This window comes from Piliocolobus tephrosceles, chromosome 6 (genome assembly GCF_002776525.5).
Source record: "Piliocolobus tephrosceles isolate RC106 chromosome 6, ASM277652v3, whole genome shotgun sequence".
Classification (NCBI taxonomy): domain Eukaryota; kingdom Metazoa; phylum Chordata; class Mammalia; order Primates; family Cercopithecidae; genus Piliocolobus; species Piliocolobus tephrosceles.
This window is the reverse complement of record NC_045439.1, coordinates 32,338,771-32,363,629: the sequence shown is the minus strand read 5'-3', so window position 1 is coordinate 32,363,629 and position 24,859 is coordinate 32,338,771. Positions and strand designations below refer to the sequence as shown.

The 24,859-nt window shown below is 41.7% G+C and overlaps 1 protein-coding gene across 2 annotated transcripts in view; it reads left to right on the top strand.

Moving 5' to 3' along the window:
• The window catches only part of LIN52 (lin-52 DREAM MuvB core complex component), a 115,583-nt gene extending 96,671 nt beyond the window's left edge, over positions 1-18,912 (top strand). The window contains exon 6 of one of the 2 annotated variants that reach the window (XM_023183780.2): positions 17,411-18,912. In XM_023183780.2, the coding sequence (XP_023039548.1) occupies positions 17,411-17,466 (56 nt within the window). In that variant the 3' untranslated portion in view covers positions 17,467-18,912. The remainder of the gene's footprint in view (positions 1-17,410) is intronic. The other variant, XM_023183773.2, reaches the window with a different exon arrangement.
• The last annotated feature ends 5,947 nt before the right edge of the window (positions 18,913-24,859 follow it).

Genomic DNA, 24,859 nt, shown 5'->3' with positions numbered 1-24,859 from the left:
CCTCCAGCCTGGGCAACAGTGAGACCCTGTCAAAAAAAAAAAAATTCTAGTAAATGCTTATGCTTATATAGAATCTAATTAACCAGATTTCCCCCCCCCCAATGTGTTTTGCCACATTATGTATAATTTATTTTAAGATCCTAAATTATGGTCTGTATTATTGAAACAGTATTCTTTCATTTAATACACATTTACTATATGTTAACCATATGCAGGTTAAGCTGTAGAGTTTCAGTGATACAGACTATTATACTCAATATAATTTTCTGGTGAGGATACTTTTGTGTTCTAATTATTTTAAACTAGTAGTTCATGAATTTTGTAAATAAGATTATTCAGAAACATCAATATCAAATATTCTGAAAAAACAGAAAGTTTACTAGCAGTTATTTCTAATCACAGGGAAAATAACTACTACCATATGACTTCCTAAGTAGACACATTAAGTTCTTACCTGATTGTGATGTGGTTTTAAAATAAATTCATAGGCAAATGAAGACAGAAGTTGTTGTACCTTTGTACTGCTACATGATTTTAGAGGAAAAAGTTTTTTAAAATTAAGACTGACTAGATGGCTACTGTATAGTGTGCTTTTTATTTATTTGTTTGTTTATTTTTTTGAGACGGGGTCTCACTCTGTCACCCAGGTTGGAGTGCCGTGGCGCCATCTTGGCTCACTGCAACTTCTGTCTCCCAGGCTCAAGCAGTCCTCCCACCCCAGCCTTCTGCAGGCGCCATCTCGGCTCACTGCAACTTCTGTCTCCCAGACTCAAGCAGTCCTCCCACTCCAGCCTTCTGGCAGGCATAGGTGCATGCCACCATGCCCAGCTAACTTTTTGTATTATTTATGGAGAGGGAGTTTTGCTGTGTTGCCCACGCTGGTCTGAAACTCCTGAGCTCAAGCGGTCTGCCTGCCTAGGCCTCCCAAAGTGCAGGGATTACAGGTGTGAGCTACTGCGCCTGACCTATTATGCTTTTTTTCCAAGTCTGTTAGAGAAATTATCTTTAAAAGTATTTTCACATTGATGAATTGATTGTTCAGTCAGGTTGAGAAAATGAACCATATTTATTGAAACCACAATGCAAACAATTAAAGATCAAATTATCAGTTAAATTATCAGCTAAGTAATGTAGATGCTGATTTGTCCAAAGAAGTAAAAGAATGTTCACAGGCCGGGCGCAGTGGCTCAAGCCTGTAATCCCAGCACTTTGGGAGGCCGAGACGGGCGGATCACAAGGTCAGGAGATCGAGACCATCCTGGCTAACACGGTGAAACCCCATCTCTACTAAAAAATACAAAAACCTAGCCGGGCGAGGTGGCGGGCACCTGTAGTCCCAGCTACTGGGGAGGCTGAGGCAGGAGAATGGCGTGAACCCGGGAGGCGGAGCTTGCAGTGAGCTGAGATCCGGCCACTGCACTCCAGCCTGGGTGACAGAGCAAGACTCCGTCTCAAAAAAAAAAAAAGAATGTTCACAGTAAAATTGGATTAGCGAGGTCATCATTTATATACACAGTTATTGATAGTGTGAGGGCAAAGCATTAATAGTAGAAATTTAGTTAGACTAGTGAAAATTTAACTTAAGCTATTCCTTTTTGTAACTTGTTAGCTATCAAACTGACCTGGACCTTAAAGTTAGTCTTGCTACCTACCTCAAAAGCTTCTTTTGAGAAGATTCAGTAAGTAAGTAACCAAGAACTCTTTCTCTCCACTTGCCAGCAAATTTTGTAGAAGCAACATGTTGAGCCGGGGAGCTTCCCTCATAGCTGTTTTATGGGCAAAGTAAAAATTGTGTTCTTAGATTCATCAGTATGATTTCTTAAATATTTAAGAGAGAGAAACGTTGGAAGGTAGTAGCTCCTTATTATTAGGCTTAACCTGAGTTTGATTTGGTAGATTTTAAAAAAATATGTAATCTATGTTTGATTCTTGGTTGTATGTAATTTGTTCTTCATCCAAAGAATTTAACGATGGAAATAAACATTCGTGACATGAAAAGTTGCCCCTTTCTTTTCTTTTCTTTTCTTTTTTTTTTTTTTTTAAGACGAGTCTCACTCTGTCACCTAAGCTGGAGTGCAGTGGCACAATCTCGGCTCACTTCCAGCTTCACCTCCCGGGTTCACGCTATTCTCCTGCCTCGGCCTCCCAAGTAGCTGAGACTATAGGCACCTGCCACCATGCCCAGCTAATTTTTTTTGTATTTTTAGTAGAGATGGGGATTCACCATGTTAGCCAGGATGGTCTCGATCTCCAGACCTCATGATCCGCTCGCTTTGGCCTCCCAAAGTGCTGGGATTACAGGCATGAACCACCACGCCTAGCCGAAAAGTTACCCCCTTCTAAAGCTTTTTCTGTCCATTTCCAGGCCCTCAACAGAATTAATCATCTCCATCTCTGCTCCCTGGCCTACTCTTCCCTGAGTACTCATTCATGTTGCTTCTAGCTTATGAATGATATTATGATATGTAGTGATAATGAGCAAAAGCTATATTTCCAGGAAGCATTTGGCGAGGTTTTCTTTTTATTATGGAAAATTTTTAAGCTAACTAGAGAGAATATTACAATGAACCCTATGTACCCATCCCCAGCTTCAAAAATGATCAACTGGCTGCCATTCTTGTTTTATCTGTACCCCCTTTATCACATTTTTTGTTGTTTATGTTGTTTGTTGGAATATTTTAAGGCAAATCCTAGATGTCATACCATTTCATTCATAAATACTTTAGTACATATCTCTGACTAGAAGATCCCCCGTTTTTTGAAACACTACCATTATTAACACATCAAACAGAATAAAATAATAATTATTTAATAACATCTAATAGTCCATGTCCAATTCGGCTCAAAATTATTTTTTACAATTGGTTTGTTTGAATCAGGATCCAAATAAGGTCTGTACATTGCATTTAGTTGACATGAATCTTAAGTCTCTTTTAATTTCTCCATAACTGCATCCCCTAGTTCCTCTGGGTTTTTTCCCTCATTAATTAATGAAGAAGATGGGTTGTTTGTCTGGTAGGATTCCCCACATTTTCTCACTCTGTCATCCAAGCTGGAGTGAACAAGTGTGATCTTGGCTCACTGTAGCCTTGACATCCTGGGCTCAAGTGATCCTCCCACCCCAGCCTCCCAAGTAGCTGGGACTACAGGCACATGCCACCATGCCTGGCTAATTTTTGTATTTTTTGTGGAGATGGGGTTTCTCCATGTTGCCTGGGCTGGGCTCAAGCAGTCCACCCACCTCGGCTTCCCAAGGTGGTGGGATTACAGGCATGAGCTACCACACCCGGTCCCCACATTTTAAGTTTGGATAATTTTATCCTAGCGATATCATTTAACATGTTCTTCTTTCCTGCCAAATTTCCTGCAAGCTGATAGAGCTAGATAATGGATTGGGTTTGGATTCAGCCTTTTTGGCAAGAATACTTCATAATGGTACTGTGTGCTTCCTGTTCCTTCACATCAAGACTGACATGACATCTGTCTGTTTCAGTTTGAGTGAAGATCAGTGGCTTTGGGTGGTATCAGTCATATTATTTTCAAAATAATAACAGTAATGATAATAGTTATTATTATTCTATGAAATCGGCAACTGTTTGGCTTCCCTGAAATGCAGTTCAAAGAGAAATGGCAGGAAAAATGTTAAATTTTTCCTTTTTTAATTTGTCAATTTTCAGAATGAGTTGAAGTGACAGGACTTTTTTAAAAATATCATAGATGTTTGTATTTGTTGTGTTTAGATCTATTAAAATCATTGTTCTTTTTTTCTTCAGAATGGTCCCATCTTTAGTGGGCACCCCTTCAAGTTGGCTCCTGTCTTTTGACATGACCCTAGTAAATTTTTTTCTTTTTTATTTCTTTTTTCTTCTTTTTTAAAATTTTTTTCTTATTTTTTGTTAGACTGAAACATGGAAGACCCTAGTAATCTTTGATAACCTTCTTGCTTTCAGGAAGGTCGGGATATCCCTGGTTCACTTACTTATCCAGTCTTGGACCCTTATCCATTTCTCCAAGGAATCTAGGCACTAATAGTATTGCTTTTAGTAGAAATCTAGGCACTAATTTTAGTAGAAATCTAGGCACTAATAGTATTCATTGTTAAGAGGCTGTCATTGTCTTTAGGCCTGTTCTGTGAACAGGGTAGGTAAATGTGGTTTTTGTGAAAAGAGAAAAAGGAATTGTATTCTTACCAATAGCAGTCAGTTCAAATTTAAAGTATTTGGAGGTTTTTATATGATATATTTGATTTTATAATGATTTCTGTTTTTAATGCTGAAAATCTTGGTTCCTAATAACTAACATAATTATTTTATTTAACATACAATAGAAGTTACTTCAAAATAACTAACTATATATAACAACAAGACCCCTGGATGCAGCTTAAGGTTTCTTTCTATTTATTTATTTATTTTTGAGACAGGGTCTCATTCTATTGCTTAGGCTGGATTGTAGTGACACAATCATTCCCCTCCCTGTTGATGGACATTTGAGTTGTTTCTCATCTTCGGTTATTACAAATAATATTGAATTGAATAGGCATGTGAATACCTCTAAAGTGGAATTTCTGGGTTAAAGGGTAAAATGCATATGTAATTTTACTTACACAAAAATATTTGATGCTTGGTGTTTAAGAACTGAGGCTGGGCACAGTGGCTCACGCCTGTAATCACAGCACTTTGGGAAGCTGAGGTGGCTGGATCACTCAAGGTCAGGAGTTCAAGACCATCCTGGCCAACATGATAAAACCCCGTCTCTACGAAAAAAACACAAAAAGTTAGCCAGGCATGGTGGCTCACACCTGTAATCCCCAGTTACTTGGGAAGGCTGAGGTGGGAGAATGGCTTGAACCCAGGAGGTGGAGGTTGCAGTGAGCCAAGGTGGTGCCACTGCACTCCAGCCTGGGTGACAGAGCGAGACTCCATCTCAAAAAAAAAAAAAAAAAAAACTGAAAAGGAAATAGAGTTCCTCTTTCCTCATATATGAATATATTATTTCAACAGATACATTGTTGATCACCTACTATATGCCTGGTATTGTTCTAATTGCTGGGGATACAGCAAGAGGTTCTGCAGAACTTCATGGAGCATGAAAGTAAATAAACAAAGTTAATTTCAAGGCCAGGCATGGTTGCTCACACCTGTAATCCCAGCACTTTGGGAGGCTGAAGCAGGCGGATCACTTGAGCCCAGGATTTCAAGGCTGCAGTGAGCCGAGATTGTGCTACTACTCTCCAGGTTGGGCAACAGAGCAAGACCCTGTCTCGGGGGGAAAAAAGTTAATTTCAGATTTTGTTAAGTGCTATAAAGGAAGTAAATGGGTTGATATTCAAGAAAGCACCTGAAGGCCAAGTACGGTGGCTCACGCCTGTAATCCTAGCACTTTGGGAGGCCGAGGTAGGCGGATCACAAGGTCAGGAGATTTTTGGCGGGGCATGGTTGTTCGTGCCTGTAATCCCAGTACTTTGGGAGGCCAAGGCTGTTGGATTACTTGCCAACATGGTGAAACTCCATCTCTACTGAAAATACATGTATTAGCTGGGCATAATGGCACATGCCTTTAGTCTGAGCTACTCAGAAGGCTGAGACACAAGAATCACTTGAATGGGAGGTAGAGGTTGCAATGAGCCAAGATTGCACCACTGCACTCCAGCCTGGGTGACGGGGTGAGACTCCATCTCAAAAAAGAAAAAAAAGTAAAGAAGAAGAAAGAATTTCATACATTATCTTATTTAATATCATAAGAGTCTGCAAAGTTTATTTTATAATTCCCATTTTACAGAGAAAACCCATGTTCAGAAAAGTAAATTACTTGCTTATGGTCTTAAAGTTTGGAAATGGGGGCTGGGGTTTGAATATGTTTAATTCCAAAGCCAGATAAGATAAATCCCTTTTCAGTGTATTGCATTGCCTCTATTAACCAAAAAGAAAGCAAAAAATAATGAGTTGTCAGAGTAAATGGTTTTGATTCTCATTTTAACCTGACAGAAATACGTATTTTTTTTTCTTTTAAAGTACTGCTCTTGTTTATCACTGGATTATTACACATTCAAAATATATATGCTTGTTTTATTTTGGGGATATTTGTTGTATAAGAAAATAGAGGAATATGCCTTTTTGTCCAAGCTAAATAAAACAACTTCAGTATCCATTTTTATTGTTTTTTATTTAATGATGGTTCTACTTTTAAAATACCACAGCAAAAATATCTTACAGGTATTTCTAGCCTTTTCAAATTCTGTGCCTTCTAAGTGTCCTATTTATTTATTTCACAAATATTTGTTAACATCTGTGTGCAGGTTACTTTATAAGTGTCTGTTGAATTAACTTTCGTAAATGTAATAGCAAAAACATTATACAGGGTTCTGTAAATAGCCATAAAGTTAATCTTAGGGGGAAATTTTTTTCTTGTGCCAGCACTTATTGAGCACTTAACTGTATTATCTCTAAGTCTCACAATAACTCAGTAAGGCAGGTACCGATCCCCACTTAACAGAGGAAGGAACTGAGGCACAGAGAGCCTGTGTAATTCATCTGAGATCACCATCTCATACATGATGGATTTACACCTAAGGTAGATGTAAATCCCTCACGATCATAGGTTTTCTGTCATAAGTATTAAAAGTTTCTATTAAACAACAAAATAGTTTATAGGGAAATATAATGTTTGTCCTGTCTAGTATTTTAAATTAAATCCTTAATGTTGTCCAATGAACCATACACAAAAATTCATAGCCATTTTTTGTGTATGCCTTAAACTAGAACTAGCTGCAGTTAAAACCCAGATTCTAATTTTACAAACAAGGCCACCTCTAACAATATTAAAATAAAATGATATTATTCCTTGGCTTAAAGAAAAATTCTCCAATAACCATGGGAATGCTTGTGGTATGAAGACAGCATCTTAAATCTCGATACAAGTCATACACAAAGTGTTATTGCGATGAAAAAATAGTGGCGTGAATAATATCTGCTCACAACCCAAGACACTTGATGTATCTTGGGCCTCAGTGTTTGTTGGATTTTACAATTTCATGAGGAAGATTTGTATTTTTTTTTAAAGTTCTATATTTCTGTGTGTTCCACTTGATGTCAAATCTGTATTCTTAGGTTGTAGGGTTCCATTAAAAAAAATAAATAATCTCAGCCCCTCCTCCCTCCACCCTCCTTTCCCCCCACACTCATTTTGTATAATATGGTAATGATATCACCGTAGCAGTAATTACGGGTCATCTTCATTTCTTTCATCTCTGCCTGTTCTGATGGCTTCATTCCTTTGACGGAAAAGATTTGGCTCTGGGTGCTATGATTATTTTGTTAAGCGTTATTCGAATAGACAGGAGTGAGAGAAATTAATCAATCCAAATGCAATTAGCATCATGTTTAACCCAGTGATGGACGTCTCAAGGTGAAACAGCCAGGGGAGTTTCAGACATTATTATTCAATCCAGTGGTTCTTATCTAAATTATAATCAAGAGAGGTTTTTATTGGCTTCTCAGTGTGAAGATGTAACCCTTTCCCTGCCCTGGGGGTCAAGAAGACTAGGCCTTCATCATCCCTAGACTTTAGCTGTTGCCAGTTGCCAGCCCCTTAAAGTCAGATAGACAGGGCAGGAAAGTTGTCTGAATATGCAAGTCATTTGAAATTATCTATACTGTGATCCTGGTCTGATTTTCCTGAGAGTGGAACCTAGCCTATGAATAAGTTACTCTGTCTAACTTGGGGCAAAATATTTTGTGTTCTGATCAAGTCACTTTGACTAGTTGTTTTTCTTCTATCTTAACCTTACATAATAGATTATTATTGCTGTTCTTACTTTATGGATGAGGGTATTAAGATTGTGAAGCTACTAGCCTTTGGTCATAGTAAGTGTTTCACCAGGATGTATTACTATGTAAAGGCCCTGAAGCATGAATGTTCTGCACAAATTTATGAGTATTTAGTAAAAGTTCTAGCCCGCAGAGTATTAATTCATTGCTTTGATCTCATTGCCTTTCATTCAATTGAGTTTTACCCTTGAAAAAGAAACCAAGTAGAACTATGAAATAGGTCTGTCAGGTCCTCTGAAAAGGAAACAAAATGCAACTAAGAAGTTGTTAGCTCTCATTTCTCCAACACAGATCTTTGGGGGGTTTTTGCTGTTGTTTTGGTTTGTTTTTAGTAGGAAGAAAGATGATAAGAATACATTTTTGAAATCTAGTCTTGTTTTGCTCTTAAAAGAGGGCAGGGCAAGGAGAGTTGATGGAGAAACAGTCTTTCACTTGGATGCAACATTTTTCAAATGCCTGACAATTAAGATTCTTCTACTTCTGCCTTCAGTCATCAGGCATCATGGCTGACACTTCCCATATTTTATGTTCCTGCTTGATGTTTTATATTCTGAAAATAAATCTGTTGGCTGGATATTTCTGTCCTTTTTTTCTGTTATGAAAAGCCATTAAAATTATTTTCCATATTGGAACTGTCCAAATTTGTTTACCTGCACATTGAGTCCTGGCTTTTCTTTTTCATATTACTTCTTGGATAAAACACTCTGCAAATGGGTGTTACTATGAATTAAAGAAAAAAGTTTGATACAAAATTATCTTTCTCAGGCCAGGCATGGTGGCTCATGCCTGTATTCCCAGCACTTTGGGAGACTGAGGCAAGAGGATTGCTTGAGGCCAAGAGTTCAAGACCAGTTCAACATAGCAAGACCCCATATCTACAAAAAATTAAAGTTAAAAAGTAAAATAAATAATAAAATTTTCTTTCTCAGAAGTCACTGGAGGAAACATTGTTCTTGGCCACTGCACCCTTTTGGAAGAGTCCTGATAGAGAGCCAAGATACCCAATAAAAAGATAATCTAGAAAGTGTGCTCCCAAAAAGATTTTTTTGAGAATACTGAGGACAAAAATTTTGATAGTCTGTGATAGTTTGATCCCAGACCATTCTTTTCTCAGATACATAGTATTTTAGCCTCCTTTTTGAAATGTTTTATTATGCCTAAATAATTTTTTTTTTTTTTTTTTTGAGACAGTCTTACTCTGTCACCCAGGCTGGAGTACAGTGGCGCGATCTCGGCTCACTGCAACCTCTGCCTCCCAGGTTCAAGCAATCCTCCCCCTTCAGCCTCCCAAGTAGCTGGGATTACAAGCGTGTGCCACCGTGCCTGGCTAATTTTTGTATTTTTACTAGAGATGGGGTTCCACCGTGTTGCCCAGGCTGGTCTGAAACTCCTGACCTCAACTGATCCAGCAGCCTTGACCTCCCAAGGTGCTAGGGTTATAGGCATGAGCCATCATGCCCAGTCACCTAAAGAACTTAAGGCAAAAACCTCAAGGCTGCTGACCTTCAAATGCTACTTTTATATATTTTAGAGACAAGTAAGATTTACACCAAAGACTGTTGCTTGTGTGTACTTCTCCACAAGAGTTGACTGAGAACAGGCGGTGGACCTTATTACAGTTCCACCACCTGCTGAGGGCCACCAGGTGTCCTAATGGAATGAAACTCCAAAAGACCCCTCCTCATCCAGTGACACTGTGTGCTTTTCACAGCTCCTTCTGCTCTTGACAGTGACTCCAGCACCAGCTGCTCTCATATCAGAGGCATTAAAAGTGCTTAGTCCTTGACTTATTGATCACTTAGTGATACTTTTCCTGTGGAGATCTGACACAGCTGGAGTGTGGTGAAGATCTCAGTCTGGCAGACTGCCCTGGAACTGCTGCTCTGCTGTACACCAGCTCTGTGCCAGAGTCACAGGGAAACATTGCACATTCTTGCGAGACAGAAATCAGCATTATAAATCACATTGCTCTCTTTTTGTTCTCTGCCAATCCACCAGAATACTTGTTAACAACGGCTAGCCCCATCTCAAAGGCAGCATAGCATGGCCTTTGAGAATAGTCTCTTTCTGTGGGAAAGCATGTCTTTGCCTTTATTTGAATCTTCCTAATATCTAATACATAGTGTGTGCTCCATGAGACTGCCTTCGCTCTTCACCACCCCCTCTATGCTTCTTTTCTTCACGGCACACAATGATAACTGATCAGTAGGTCCCTTTTGTCGTAGCTGTTAGAATACATTCAAGATTTCAAGGACCAAAAAAGTAATTTTTAAAGAAGAGTCAAAACCATAACAAATGGCATCATTTCTATAAAAACATCTTTTATGAGGCCAATTAAATTAACAGCCTTTAGCACATTGATTTAAAGTAAACTGGGATTTTTTTTTTTTTTTTTTTTCCGGATGAAGTCCTGCTCTGTCACCCAGGCTGGAGTGTAGTGGCTCAATTTCGGCTCACTACAAGCTCTGCCTTCCGGGTTCACACCATTCTCCTGCCTCAGCCTCCTGAGTAGCTGAGCCTACAGGCGCCCGCCACCACGCCCGGCGAACTTTTTTGTATTTTTAGTAGAGACGGGTTTCACTGTGTTAGCCAGGATGGTCACGATCCCCTGACCTCGTGATCCGCCCACCTCGGCCTCCCAAAGTGCTGGGATTACAGGCGTGAGCCACCGCGCCCGGCCACTAAACTGGGATTTTATATGTTCCTTTTGGCTAGAAGTATCTACTGGTATAGTTAAGGAAGGTAGCTGCCTCCACCTAGTACCCGGCATTACTGCAGCCAGGCTTAATACGCCACAGTATGCGTTACACAGATGCAAGTCTTTCGTGTTACCATTTGTCTTGCATTGGAAGATCTTTTTAGAAATAAATAGGTCTCCTTTTGCCACTCCTGGTGCTATGTATGTGCTTATTTGATGTAGATCTGGTACCTCCTGTAAAGCTAAGGAGACTCCAGGGCTCACCATGACTGACAAGAAGGCCAAGGAAGGAAGCAAGACTGAGAATAGTGGTTGTTTTTGTTTTGGTTTTTGGTTTTTGTTTTTTGAGACAGACTCTCACTCTGTCGCCCAGGCTGGATTGCAGTCACATAATCTCGACTCACTGCAACCTCCGCCTCCTAGGTTCAAGCGATTCTCCTGCCTCAGCCTCCTGAGTAACTGGGACTAGAGGTGCACGCCACCATGCCCAACTAATTTTTGTATTTTTAGTAGAGCTGAGGTTTCACCATGTTGGCCAGGCTGGTCTTGAACTCCTGACCCCTCAGGTAATCCACCTGCCTCGGCCTCCCAAAGTGCTGGGATTACAGGCGTGAGCCACCATGCCCTGCCAACAGTGGTCATATTAATTTGAAGGTGGAGGGGTAGGATCGTTCAGTGGTGCAGTCTAAGAGTAAGAAGCATACACCACTTTGTAGACTAATGAAAGCTCACTGTGAACAACAGTTTATCAATGAGGCAGATCAGATTCCAATTTGATGGGCAGCCGATTAATGAGATAGACACACCTGCACAGTTGGAAATAAGGATACAATTGATATGTTCCAGCAGCAGACAGTAGGTGTCTACTACAAAGGGAACCTGCTCTTTACTCCAGAAATCTATTCCCACAGACCAGGAATACATTCGCAGAAAACTACAACTCCATTGAACTCCATCCTGACTACAACAGTGTGGATTTTTTCTGTCCTTTTGTGTACCCCTTTCTCATTCCTTTATTGTGCATAAAGTGACTGGCATTTGTGCACAAGCATATTGACTTTTTATTTTTTAAACTAAATGGCCGATGGTATATTTTGATCAACATCAGATGGAGATAAGATGGGGATAAATACTGATTCTGTGGCAATGCCCCCCTTCTCCATTAGTGGCATGCTCATTCCTAGCTCTTATCTTTATACTTCATTAAGTTATTTTGCTCTCATCCTTTAATAAAAATCAATAACACAGAATCCTTCCATACTTAAAGCTAGTAGTTCAAGATCCTGTCTCTGCAAAAAATAAAAAAAAATTAACCAGGTGGTGCACGCATATAGTCACAACTACTTAGGAGGCTGAGGCAGGAGGATCACTTGAGTCCAGGAGGTTGAGGCTGCCAGCCTGACTGACAGAGCGAGACCTTGTCTCTTATTTAAAAAAAAAAAAAAATCCTTCCATACCTTGTTAAATTGGAGAATTTTGGTGTTTTTCACTTGTCATTCTAAAACCAACCCATTTTTAAACTCTCTTGTACATAGCTGTTACATGTAGGGCAATATGTCTTTAAGTAGGGATAAGTTACTCTAAAAGAAATGAACCTTAGATAGTTTTCCCATCAGACATCCTATTGCTTAAATAAACTTTGTGTTTGAAATGAAAGAAATAGTTGTACAGTAGCGAGCATTTATTGAATGCCTATGTGACTTTGTATCAATCCTACCTTGAATGGATGAGGAAAGGAGCTCAGAAAAATAACTTGGTAATTTGTCTGCGTGGCCCAGGGTCAGTGTAAGAGCTGAAGTCCTGTTCTTTTCACAATATTATGTTGTCTCCTTTGTTTCCTGGCCACTCATATTAGAATCTGCTAAAAGCAACCTGTTAACTGCTCTTCTGAATGGGAGAAAACCAGTGGAAAGCAATTCGTGCCCCCTTCACAAATATTTTTAATTATATTGAGGCATAGAAATATTTAAAGTAGTTTGCATTGGAATTGAAAAACTGAACTATGAGTTTCTTCCACTTCATTAAGTTACTTAAACTTTACATTGTTCACTACATAAAAGCTGAGCAGAATTTTATCAGGCAATTGCCTTAAAGTTATAATCTGGACAATCTCTCTGTAATAAAACCCATATGTCATTGCCAAAAGGTGCAGAGCCCTGGCAGAGAGGCTGGTCTTGAGAGAGATTCTGCACCCAATCTCGTTAACCAGGGTGCCTCTGGTAATCCCTCATCCCCTCACCAGTGGGAAATCAATCTGTACCACTGAATCTTTTTCAACCAGCCACCAGAAAAATTTACTGCAGAGAAGGCAGTTTGGGGATAGTCATTGTGGAAAGTGAGCCAGAAGCAAGGCTAAATGTAGGGTGGAGGAATTGGAGAGTCTAAAGAAGAGATTATATTAAACCACACACCACTTTCAGAGCAGGTACAGTGGACTCCTCCTTTCACCCTGACCTCTCCAAGTATACCCAGGTATTTACAACTGCCATGAACCGGATAGCCCTGGAGAAACTACGAAATGGGTGGGGGATAACAGAAACAGTGGAAACCTGGAAGTTCATTGTAGTCTATCCATTTGCTGTCTCTCGCTGTATAGTAGCCAGTCCCCTCTCCACACTCTCTGCAGCATTTCACGTGTTAACCCTATGGTGACAGTCTCAATTGTGGCTTTCTCAATTTGTGATCTGTGTCCAACACAATAGGGCCTGTAAATCATGACTTGACAGAGGGGTCATGCTTCTCTCCTGCACGGCATGCAACAGTAGCTGATGACCAGTGGGCCCCTCTTGGCATAGTTATGAGAATGGAAGCGGTGTTGCCTTCCTTTGAAACCTTGTAATCTTAGAGAATAAATCCAGAATCAAAAAATAGTTGACAGGCTGGGCGAGGTGGCTCGTGCCTATAATCCCAGCACTTCCAAGGCGGACGGATCACCTGAGGTCAGGAGTCCAAGACCAGCCTGGCAAACATGGTGAAACCTTGTCTCTACCAAAAATACAAAAAATTAGCTGAGCGTGGTGGTGCATGCTTGTAATCCCAGCTACATGAGAGGCTGTGGCAGGAGAATCACTTGAACTGGGGAGGCAGAGGTTGCAGTGAGCTGAGATTGCGCCATTACACTCCAACCTGGACAACAAGAGCGAGACTCTGTTTCAAAAAAAAAAGAAAATAGTTGACAGATTTCACTTACTCTAGATAACACTCTCTCCCAATCTTATTGTGTCTAGAATTGTTTTCTATATAATATAATACATTATGGGGAACAAAGAAACAGGAGAAAATGGAGGAACTGGAAGTGCCAAGCTGAAGAATATGTAGTCTTATGCTGGCTATTCGTTCTAGAATTATACCAAGCTATAACCATTGTGAAGAAGAAGGGAGAGAACTAGGCAGTGGGGAACAGAAGTGGCTTTCTCTTCTCTGTAAGCAGGCAGTAGTCATCTCTGAAGATTTTTCCCCAAAGAGATTTGAAATTCCTGATGGGAGCTTAAAAAGCTAAGAGTAAAATACGTTTATTTATAAGACCCTACTAGAAGAGGTGTGTGTGTATGTGTGTGTGTGTGTGTGTGTGTGTAGACGAGGAATACAGAATAGTAGCAGAAGGCTGTCTCCCTACTCCTAATGGGATTTTGTAGCAGCATGTGCGAGTTTGTTTCAGAAGTCAAAAATGAACAGATGTTAGTATAAATTACCTCTGTGTCTGATGTCTTGCAAATTAAAAGCGCGGTTGGCATCACTAAACAATTTCACTAGGTTGGGGGGGTGCGGTTAGCGGGTGGTGATTACTGTAGCAGGTCGGTAAGAATCTTCGCACTGCAGCAGAGCAAGGATAAAGAAATGAGGAATAAAATAAGGGCTATATGAATTAATCAGAAATGTTAACATCTCTGATGACAAGTGAACAGGAGGGCACGTGCTCTGGAGCAGCCCCTGACCCACAGCAATTTCTCTGCACAAAAAGGGGTTGGTGCTTAGCATCTGATTTATAGGGCACAGCCCTCTTTTAGGGAGCGGCTGTGTCATACATTCGTATATCTCCTATATGGGACTGGCGAGTAGGAAAACTTTCTCTCCTCCCATGTAGGATATGATGTCTTTTGAATTACTTCTACTTTTACAGTGGTTTCCTGCAGCTCTGTGTACTTGGATTAGGTTGAAGGGGGAGGAATGATTGAGTGGAAAAAGGGTTGTTAAAAAGGATTGGTTAAATTCAAGGAGAGCTTGCCACTGAGAGACTTCTAGAAAATAGAATATCTGTTTTTTTTCCTTTTAAACCCTTTTGACCCCTTAAATTGTGTGGATCTTTTAAAATTCTAAGTCTTAAAAATATTGGTCATTTTCCCATTTGGGGAAAAACAGTAAGGAGTTGGTGGGTCTGAAGGTCAGCAGGCAGAAATCATTAGTTAGAGGAGTGCAGTGCTCCAGGCCCAGAATTTTTGGAACCAGGCTGTGTTCTCTCCAGAAGAGTTTTGTATTGCCCATGTTTGGTTTCCAGAGCTCCTGCTTCTAGCCGTGTTGCAGGATCATTTGTTGCATGTTTAAACTTGAGAGTAGGCAGATAACCCATCTAGTAGAAATAAGTGAGACCCAATCTGCCCAAAAGTATAAGGAAATTTCTTTTCCTTCAAACTGAGGGAAAAGATTCCAAGGAATGGAGTTTTTTGTTTGCTAGCCTCCCTGTGTGCAGTTCATTCATTCATTCATTCATTCACTCACTCACTCAGAAAATACTGAATGCAAGAGACCTTACCCACCTCTGGAAAATGTTGTGTTCATTGCTAATAACCCAACGTGTTCATTGCTAATATCCAAGAGAAAAGTAGGGTGTTAACATACCCTCCGTTACAGATGAAGAGACTGAGGCTCAGAGATCTGCCCAGCCCAGGGTGTTGGGCACAACCCTGCTGCTAAGTGCTAGAGCTGGAACTTAAACTGAGTTCAAATCCTATGTTCTCTGCAAGAAGCCCATGCTACCTCCTATGGGCAAGACAGTACTTGATTGGATTTTCTCTAGAGTAGTTAGTCCTTGACCCCAGTCTCTCCATTAACTTGGCATTGTTTGTATTAAGGGAAATGATTTTCTTGTCAAATAAGCAAGGCACATTTAAAAAGACTCCCATCATGTAGAGAATGGAGCACTGAGGGCCACTAACTAGTCATACTTGTTGATGGAAAGGAAGGAAACTAACATTTTTTGCATTTCTGGTTCTAGTTCTTTGGTGTATTATAATTTATCCAGTCCGCTGAGTCTGTAGCAGGTCAGTAAGAATCTTGCACTGCAGCAGAGCAAGGATAAAGAAATGAGGAATAAAATAAGGGCTATATGAATTAATCAGAAATGTTAACATCTCTGATGACAAGTGAACAGGAGAGCACGTGCTCTGGAGTTTGCATCTGATTGTTTGGATCTTTTGCCGAGGGAGAGAAGTCCAAAGCACTAAACAGTCTCTGCCTTCAGTACATTTTAGTAGAGGAAGACAACTATATAAGCAAGTAATTGCATGCAAGTCTTATAGGAACTTTGCTTATACAGGATTTGCTATAAATCCACAAAGGAAGGAATGGTCTGTTTGATTTGGTCTGGGTTGGGTTTGTGGGCACGTGAGGCAAGACCCAACACTGGGCTTCTATGCCTAGTTAATGGAATTTCCTTTCCCTTTGTTGGCGCACAGGAACTAGTGAAAGATGGGGGATGTGTAGATTGAAGTTACCAAAAGCCTCCCTGTGGTCCCAGAGTTTGTGTTGTTTTATTTCTTCATTGTACAATAAAACAAGAAACTGTTAAATTTAAGTTGGGGCAGAGGGGAGCGGGAGGCCATTCATCTAGCTCCGTTTGCTCTGGACTTGGGAAAGGCAACAAGGAGGCCCGGGTGAAGTCCTTCTCATTCCTGGGGGTGCCTCCCTAGCCACCTCACTTCTTTGGCCATGATGGAGATGTGTTCTTGGGAGACCACACAGCCTGCCCTGTGCCTACTGCATGGTTCCAGAAGGCCTGGCTTCCAGAGCCAGCCATCAGCCATCAGAAACTTTCTGCACTGTTAAATCCATTTAAGAAATCTGAAAACATGGCCTTGCAGGATGAGGATGAGGAAGGGGCTGTTACACTACGTATGCTTTCTGAGATCTAAAATAGGGGACCTCTGGAGTGGCCCTTGTAACTGAGAAATGTTTTACTTTCATTTTGGAACCTTCTATGTAGGAAAGTAGCTGTATAAACCCACTTGTAACTACAGCATTCAAAGATTGATGGTGCTGAAAGCCAGAGAAAGACACATAAACCTTGGCTGGCTATATTAAATATCTAAGGACTGACAATGCCAAGGGAAAGAAGACCAAACCTCTATAAACCCTACTTTATGACACCATCCACAGATGAACTGCACTGAGGGAATATAAACCCTGTTATATTACAGTATCCAGGGACTACCACTGCCAAGAGATAGGGTAAATGATCTCTAATTTTGATTTGAGATTATAAATGTCCAGAGACCAGCAACCCAGAGAAGACTAATCTTGGTTGGATTTTAGGCTCCCAGAGCAAACCCCCTGAGATAGTGAACATGAGTATTAGGTTAGATTCTTGAGACAGAGATAGGTTTTGGGGGAATCCCCTGGTGATTTGTTTAAATGTGAATGATAAAATCTTTCCCAGTCATTTGGTGTGTATCTCAATTGCCAACTTCAGAATAGCTTTGTAGAGTTGTAGTTGTCGATAGCGGTTTGTTTTTACCCCCTTTTAGGAGGTTAGTTGGTGATGATTAAATCTGTTGTGATAGCAACTTGATATATAATTTAAATCAATCTGCATTTTTAAGTTAAATCTTTCTATGATTCTTTTTTCAGATTTTAGGTTTTCATTGATCATTTGTTTGCTTTGTGATTCCAGCCAGAGAGATGACACGGGGGAAGTTCCTCAATATTCTAGAGAAGCCCAAGAAGTAGCAGCTGCTTGTGGACAGGATGTCCTGGGTTTCAAAACCAAGCTCCCTTCCCGGTGCACCTCTAACAATGTACACCTCACTGCTTGCTTGGGAGAGACCAGAGGGTGTACCTCCAGGACTACCCTCTCCCCTGTTCCTGGCACTCTACGCGTCTGAGGACATTCAGCAGCAAGAGAAGAATCTGCTTTACCCAAGGATCATTGCAGTTACTCAATCAGCTTTCAGACTTGAACCTTCTTAGCCTCGGATATTGGTAACAGCTGAGGGCATATCATTCTTAAAGGTCAAAGTCCTGCTTTCTCATTTCTGGAAGTGATTCAGGAGCCCCAGGATCTTACGGTTGGTTTGACTCAGTCATGGCCGTCAGTTGTGACATGTTGATTGGATGGGTTCTTTTGAATTGTTCTTGATCTCTTAGGAAGTGTTTTTGATTCAAGGAGACCAGAGACCAACTAGATTCTGGACCAGACCATGCAGCCTGACCTGTGAACTCTCCAGTATATACTAAGTTCCCAGAATCCCCAGCTGGAGAAACCAGAATCTTCTTGAAGTGTACATCTGTTTTTTAAAACTTCTATACCTCTTATGATAGTCCCATTTGCTTTTCATTCCTTACTTCCCAGCCCCACCTTCCAGTTCTGACTTCAGGCAAAGGGATCCCTGAGTCCCTCCTGGAATTAGCTCGTATAATGAAAGGCTCATCCAAGGTTGCCTTGGGTTCTAGATCTAAAGACCAATGTGAAGGTGACAGAAAGGACTTTCGAGTTCTAATTAACCTGTTACAGATTCAAGCAAGAAAGTCAGTGTAGCCTGAAAGACAAGAGAAACGGGATGGTTTATAGGAGTTCCCATTTGGTTGAAAGCTAGAAGCCCTAATTGACCTTAAAAGAACGTGCTATGGTATGGTGGAATTGTCCCCTCTGGCAGCACATATGAGATAGTTCATCTATATAATAGAAACACACACACATGAAAGAGAATCTTCTGACTTAAATACAACTTTCATGGAGTTCTTCACCACTTATCTGTCTTTGTTAAAATCTGAAAATCTAGCCCATGGGTAAAATCTATTATGTGTGTTCTCCATATTTCTCGTATAAGCCAGCCCCCAGCATCTGATGTTTTGAGAAGTGCATGGAGTTTCCCAAACTTTGCACAAAAGAATATCCCGGGGCCGGGCGCGGTGGCTCACGCCTGTAATCCCAGCACTTTGGGAGGCCGAGGCAAGCGGATCATGAGTTCAAGAGATCGAGACCATCCTGGCCAACATGGTGAAACCCCATCTCTACTAAAAATACAAAAATTAGCTGGGCATGGTGGCACGGGCCTGTAGTCCCAGCTATTCGAGAGGCTGAGGCAGGAGAATTGCTTGAACCGAGGAGGCGGAGGTTGCAGTGAGCCAAGATCGCGCCACTGCACTCCAGCCTGGGCAACAGAGCGAAACTCCATCTCAAAATAAATAAATAAGAATATCGTGGCCAGTCGACTCATACCTGTAATCCCAGCACTTTCGGAGGCCGAGGTGGGCAGATCACTTGAAGTCAGGAGTTCCAGACCAGCCTGGCCAACATGGTGAAACCCTGTCTCTACTAAAAATACAAAAATTAGCTGGGCGCGATGGCGTATGCCTATAGTCTCAGCTACTTGGGGGCCTTTGGCACGAGAATCGCTTGAATCCGGGAGGTGGAGGTTGCCGTGAGCCAAAACCATGCCACTGCACTCCAGCCTGGGCAACAGAGTGAGACTCTGTCTCAAAAAAAAAAATAAGAAGATCCCTGTGGCAATAGTCTGATGGTGTTTGGACACAAGAAAAGTTATGGTCAAGTTTTGAGTCGTGAGTGTTTGCTAGGGCATGGCACTCTTCAGTTTAAAAGCTGATCCATTAACCATTTTCTGACATTTGTGCCTTGTTCTCATGCTAGAATTAACGCTGAATTTTTCTCTCGTTTGGCCATCCATGTAGTTTTACTTATTGAGAGGAAAAAAGACTGAACATAAGATATGAAAGATGAGTATGAGAAATAAAACATTCTACTGGGATGCTACATAGAAGGTTAGGTTGTAGGGGCTTTGATTTTAATTTAAACTTATTATCGATTGATATTTCTGGATCTCACTAAATGCGGTTGAAGAGTTTGTGTGTGTATGTGTGTGTGGCCAAAAAATAGTGCCATAATGTCAGATTCTTCCTTTGCTCTGTTTTTGAGAGTTGATGACATCAGGCACTTTTAAGTGTTTGGGGAAATTGATTGGGATACCTCCCCCAAACCAACTCAAGTCTGTAACTGGAAGCCAGGTAGTTGGTTTTCTGGTCCGCTTTGGCCTCTTTCTTTTACCATCATCCTATTCACCAGCACTTAATGTAAGTAGATGTTTTAGAATTGCTATATTTATTGGTTTTGTACTTGTCATCCTTAGAAATGTTAATGATGTATTTTTATATTGATAATATAAATTGATGTACAGTGTGTGTGTGTATATGTATTTCAGGATGTTAAAGGATTGTACTTTGTATGTGATGGTTTCTGTGTCTTCATAATAAATATGTCCCTTTTACAGGAGGGTGAGTTTTTCCTCAGAGGGCCGAGTTGGATATTTAAAGCACAGACCTCATCAGAAAGTGTAACTATAATGATAAATAATCCACTGTCTTCCTCTTTAATATACTTAGTGGATAGTTTGGGGCTTTACCGTCATCTACTTGGTCTCCTGCCTTCCAGTCTATCCTTTCTAATATCTAATAAAGATATTAGAAACCTTTAATATCTTCCCATGTCTACTAATAAAGTCTCAATCTCTTGACCTGGCATTTTAAGACTCTCTACATGTAATCCTAATCAACCCTTCCGTTTAGTTTTCTTCCTCTCCTGTATATGAAGTCCATGTTGCAGTTACTCTGAACGGTTCCCAGTTTCTCACTTGAGTGCCTTTACTCCTGCCTTTGAGTTCCTAGAAGATCTTGTATCCCTTTTGCATCTATCAAACCTATGCTTCCTATAATCACCTGATGATCCAGCTGGAAATGGTCCTTCCCCTACATTCCTATAGCATTTACCCATATCATCTCTGTGACTCTTACCACACTCTGCCTTATATTTAAGTGATCTGAGTACTTTTTCTTCTTGAGACAGAGTCTCGCTCTGTTGCCCAGGCTGGAGTGCAGTGGTGCAATTTTGGCTCACTGCAACCTCTGCCTCACGGGTTCAAGCGATTCTCTGCCTCAGCCTCCCTAGTAGCTGGGATTACAGGTGTGTGCCACCACACCCGGCTAATTTTTGTATTTTTAGTAGAGACGGGTTTTGCCATGTTGGCCAGGCTGGTCTCAAACTCCTGGCCTCAAGAGATCCTCTGGCCTTGGCTTCCCAACGTGCTGGGATTATAGGAGTGAGCCACTGCGCCTGGCTCTGAGTACATATCTTATTTCTCCTACTAAATTCAAAACTCCTCAAGATATAGTTGTCTCCTACACATCTAGTTCTTCAATGTCTTCTTTGAACTAGATGGGGGGGTTCAGAACCTATTTGCTTGCAGACTTCTGGTTACACATGATAGATTGAAAACAAGTATTTATCTGCCATCTACTAAATCCCTTAGTGTGGGTTCCTTTTCAACCATGTTCAAGAACTGGAAAAGAGGAAGTACTCATTACTGCTACTGGTATCACCCATTGATAGTTTACCTGCTCTAGACCAGAATATGCCCTTTTAAAGAAAGCATTTCATTTTAAGGAGAGCAAATTGCTTCTCATCATAGGCCCATCATTTATTTCCAAAAAAGACATCTGGATGAACAGTAGATTTCTGTGAATTAGAAAAAAGCATGGCTGATTGACTAAGCAGGGACAGTGTTATGAATGTTCTAAGTCTTCAGAGACTATTTTTACAGTAAATAATTGTTTATTATTTGCCTACAGATATTTTTTCCCTTTTCCTTTGCCATTCCAAATACCATCCTGGAAAGCATCTGTTAACTGTGAGCAGCAGCATTCTGAAAAGCATAGCATTGGAGCTTGGAGACACGTTTGCAAATTCTTATTAACATTTTTTTTCTTACCAGCACTCATTGCTTCTTGCTGTCTTCAGTCTCGCAGAGTCTAGGCCTCTGCTGATTTGCTTGGCCTGCCTTCCATAGGTTAGAGCACTTAAAGTTCACAGGGTATTAATTGTGTTGATATTGAAATGCCATCATTTTTATCTTTCCATTTTTGTCATATTTTTTAAATGGACACTTGCTAACTGCTCCATGGTTTTAGTTCTCTAGCTGCTCTTCTGGACTCTCCCAGATCAAGGCAGTGAAAATAGAACTGATGGAAGTCATCCTCTTGTCCCTGTGGCTTCAGAAGGGTGTTTCGACTTCCACAGGAGCTTTGAAATGTAGCCGAGAAATTTCATTTCCGGTGGGATGCCCTGACTCCTCCTGTTTCCTCCAGGATTAAGCCACCACAGGAAGGTGAACAGGCAGAGCAGGAAGTGAGGAAACGGACAGTTGGGCCAAGGTGGATGATCCCAGAAGCCAAATAACACAGTCTCTTACCAGTTCTCAGCTCCTGCACTAACTCCATCTCCAAGCATTTGGTTATGTTCTCCATTTTCTGTTTTCTTCATCTTGTGAGAGCTACAAGGATACCTGATCCCTGTGTGGCCTTTGTTTCACCAGAGTCTTGCAACCCCCAACCCCAGAGAGTGGCAAAGGGTGGTGTCTCCACGGTTGTAAGTTCTGATGGACTGGAACTGACTTTTCCTATCTCTGTAGGCTTTTTGGCATTTGGGGTGTGTGTCCCTGTCTAGGCCTAAAGAGGCCACTGGCCTTCCCACCCTTTGCCTGGCACATTTTCCTCTCAAGCAGCTGGGGGCTTCAGACGATACCAGGTGTAACTGTGAGGCTCCTGGTTGGCGTGAGTGCTGGCAGAGCCTGTTAATTAGCACAGGAACACCCCAGTGCTCCATTAGCTGGGCCAGGCATTTGGAACCTTCCCCTCCTGTGGGCCCCTTCCTCCTAATGAGAGCTGGAAGAAGGGCCCTCACAAAACACTGCCTCAGAATAATATTCTGCTTTGTCCCCACCAGTAACCAGGGCTGACAGGATCACTCTGTCCATTTCTCTTCTAATTAGCACAATTCCAGCATGGCCTGAGCCAGCAAATAGAGAAAAGCGATCAAAAGCGATCGGACAACCGTACCGAATCACAAACACAAAGAGGGCCATTCCCTGTAATTAGGTGAGACAATTCCTCAGTCTTTTCTCGGCTGGAGTTTGCCGCTAAGACTCTTGCTGTTTGGGTCCCAGCAACACAAGTTACATGTCTCCCTGGGACACTAATAAGCCCCAAATTGTCTTCCGCTTCACACAACTCTAACCAGAGGACAGACATGGGGTGGTGGGGCAGGTGGCGAGGAGGGGGTGGTGCAATGCAGTGAGGGGACAGGGTCTCCCAACAAGCAGCTGCTGCAATGTTTCCCCAACTTCGAGAAGCAGACACTGGCGCTTTGGGCAAAGTGGTAAGAGTCAGTTGACTTGAGAGAACTGCTCTGGGCACAGCCTGGCCCCTGTCACTTGAGCTGGAGTCTGAAGCACTGAGAAATTCTGACCCTCAGGGGAAGCCCCCTCTCAGCCATTTGCCCCTCTGTTCATTCGCTGCCTCCTGTCTATGGCCCCGTCACTCCTCCCACCCCTGCAGACCGCTGGCATCATTCCGGGAACTACACTGAGCCCTCACAAACTGTAAGCCCTATACAACTACAGTTACCAGTGCGGAGAAAGCTAACACACAGCACATGAGTGAATTCTGCCCTAGAAGACTGCGTGACCTAGAAGGGGCACCCACTGCCCCACTCACTCTGGCCCTCATTTCTAGTACCCATCACCTTTATGTCTCTGGTTGTGTCCCCAACCCCTGCCTACTATCTCCTCTCTCCTGAAAGATCTCTGTTTGTTTAAAACAGAAAAGTGGCCCATCTGCCAGGGCAAGAAGCCATAACTGGCCGCACTCCATGTGGCTCAGAGGTTGGCCACTTAATGAACAAAAACAGCTCCCCCAGGATTGCAGCCCATTACGGGGATTACTTCGGGCGATACAGCCGTAAACTTGGTCATAGCCAGGGACAAAAGAATGCAGGGGAGAGTGGCAGTTGGAATCTCAATTAAACTCAAGTTCGGAGCAGAATTGGGCTCACATATTTTCATCTCTCTCTTGCCCTCTGCTTTCTGTCTTGATCTCTATACCTGGTGTTTTTGAAAGTGACCTCCAATACAAAAGGAGATTCAGTTATGTAGAATCCGAGAAGCCAAAAAACTCAAGTAATCAAAGTGGCATTGTTTTTCCACCTTCATTTTTCTGAGACAGAGAGGATAATGATAAGATTTGACAAAAATAACTTTTGGGACACGCCAAAGAATTGATCCAAATTTGTTCAATTTCCTACAGTTTCTTTGGTTATAAACAGAACTACCTGGCATATAATAGGTGCTAAAATAAGAATGTGTTGAAAGAATGAACTGTGCCTTGACATTCGGTGTTCATAGCCTCATTGCTGGTCAAAGATATAATAAGTGCTTGGATTTTGAGAGAAGGGCAGGGGTGATCTTGTATAAGTTACTTCTCTCTAAGCCTTGGTTTCCTTAGGACTTTTTCCACTTTAAAGAGTCATATCAGCATCATGGATAAGGGCACAGGCTCTGAAGTCAGGCTGCCTGGGTGCAAATAGTGCCTAACTACTAGGGTAGCTGTAGAGATTAAATGAGTATTGCAAAGTGTTGAGAGTGGTGCATGGCATATCTTACCCATTATGTATATAATTGCTTGATAGATATATAAAACAGATTCCAGGCCGGGCGCGGTGGCTCACGCCTGTAATCCCAGCACTTTGGGAGGCCGAGGTGGGCGGATCACCAGGTCAGGAGATTGAGACCATCCCGGCTAACACGTGAAACCCCGTCTCTACTAAAAATACAAAAAATGAGCCGGGCGTGGTGGCGGCACCTGTGGTCCCAGCTCCTCGGGAGGCTGAGGCAGGAGAATGGCGGGAACCCGGGAGGCGGAGCTTGCAGTGAGCCAAGATGGCGCCGCTCACTCCAGCCTGGGCCACAGAGCCAGACTCTGTCTCAAAAAAAAAAAAAAAAAAAAAAAAAAAAAAACAGATTCCATGTAGTATTTATTTTTTTATTATACTCATATTTATTAAAAATTGACAATCCCTAGGCCGGGCATGGTGGCTCACACCTATAATCCCAGCACTTTGGGAGGCTGAGGCAGGTGGATCACTTGAGGTCAGGAGTTTAAGACCAGCCTGGCCAACACGGTAAAACCCTGTCCCTACTTTTAAAAAAAGGAAAAAAAAAGGCCGGGCCCGGTGGCTCAAGCCTGTAATCCCAGCACTTTGGGAGGCCGAGACGGG